This window comes from Limulus polyphemus, unplaced genomic scaffold (assembly GCF_000517525.1).
Source record: "Limulus polyphemus unplaced genomic scaffold, Limulus_polyphemus-2.1.2 Scaffold5156, whole genome shotgun sequence".
Classification (NCBI taxonomy): domain Eukaryota; kingdom Metazoa; phylum Arthropoda; class Merostomata; order Xiphosura; family Limulidae; genus Limulus; species Limulus polyphemus.
The window spans coordinates 75,567-77,163 of NW_013670766.1; the positions used below are offsets into that span (position 1 = coordinate 75,567).

Here is a 1,597-nt window from a genome sequence, read left to right on the forward strand (position 1 = left end):
CCAGAATCTACCAGTAGGATAAGTAACAAGTGCTGGTTTAATATATATATATGAGGGATTTGTGACCCCTCAACGCCCTCCAGAATCTTCCAGTAGGTTAAGTAACAAGCGCTGGTTGAGTTGGTATAAAATAATTGTTCGAACAAAGTAAAAGTGATTGTTCTGGTGAATTAACAAACGTTAGTATCAGGTGTAAAAAAATATAGTTTACATAATGTAACACCTGATGGATCGGATGACTTAACACCTGATAGCGAAAATGACGTAACTAATAACTTCAGATAACATAACACCTGATGGGTCAGATAACGTAACTAATGATTTCAAATAACGTAACAAAAGACTTCAGATAACTTAACACCTGATGGATCAGATAACACCTGAAAGTTCAGATGACATAACACCTGATAGCGAAGATAACGTAACAAATGACTTCAGATAATGTAAAACCTGATGGATCAGATAACGTAACACCTGATGGATCAAATAACGTAACAAGTGATAATTAATGATAACGTAACAAATTACTTCAGATAACATAACACCTGGTGGATCAGATAACTTAACACACGATAGCCCAGATGGCCTAACAATTGGTTGCTTAGATAATATAACACCCTTATGGATCAGATTACCTAACACCTAATAGATCAAATACTTTAACACAAGATAGCTCAGATAACTTAACACCTGACAGTTCTCTGCTATAATACGTTGTCCGGTTAAAATGAAACATTACAAGTTTGTTAATTTCAGAGAGAAACTATAACAGAATTAGAAGCTCCTATTATACAGCGATTCTTCTAAAATTATAGACACACTAAACTAAACTCAAATGTGTCTCTCGCCTTACTTCATTTGATGACTTAAATGTTGAACAGTCGGATTTTAGGTAGCTTTTTCTTCTTCTTATAAATGTAGCCATTTTATCATTGTTTGTTTGATCTTCTAGGTAAAGGAAGCCAGGCAACAAACAATAGGCAGTTGGACCTGTGGAGTATGGTAGGCGTGTTTTATTGTTTGCTTATTGGGATTGGCGTAGCAGCAGTGATGGTGGTTGTTGATTGGTTACGGTACATGTGGTGCAGGACAAAGTTGGCTTGCGAAGTAAATAAATCCCAGGTAAGGTACAAATAACAGACATTGCAATTAACCAAAGTTTTAACGTTGAAATCGAAACAGTTCATTTAATAGTGTTTGTTTTGTTTTCAAAATTTTAGGATTAAAATACGATTTAGCTTTAAGAACTACAATACAGTTACATAATTAGTTCACTGTAATAACTTTCAAATATATAGAAACTGTATTTTTCAGGTAAAGGACTGATTTTGGTAAAATTCTTTAACAATTTGGTACATCGATATTGAAAAACATGTAGATTAGCTCATCTCCTGATCCAAGTATTTTCCGTGTTGTCTAACTACCACACACAACAATATATTAGTTCATTTCCTGATCCAAGTTTTCTGTGTGGTATAACTACCACGCACAACGATATATTAGCTCATCTCCTGATCCTAAGTTTTCTGTGTTGTATAACTACCACACGCAACAATATATTAGCTCGTCTCCTGATTCCTAAGTTTTTCTGTGTTGT

At 34.4% G+C, this 1,597-nt stretch overlaps 1 protein-coding gene across 1 annotated transcript in view; it reads left to right on the top strand.

The window, feature by feature from the left end:
* Nucleotides 1-1,122, top strand: part of LOC106472205 (glutamate receptor ionotropic, kainate 2-like) — a gene marked incomplete at its 3' end in the record, with an annotated part of 18,620 nt that extends 17,498 nt beyond the window's left edge. The window contains exon 10 of the mRNA XM_022400808.1: nt 953-1,122. Within this exon, the coding sequence (XP_022256516.1) occupies nt 953-1,122 (170 nt within the window). The remainder of the gene's footprint in view (nt 1-952) is intronic.
* Between the last annotated feature and the right edge of the window lie 475 nt (nt 1,123-1,597).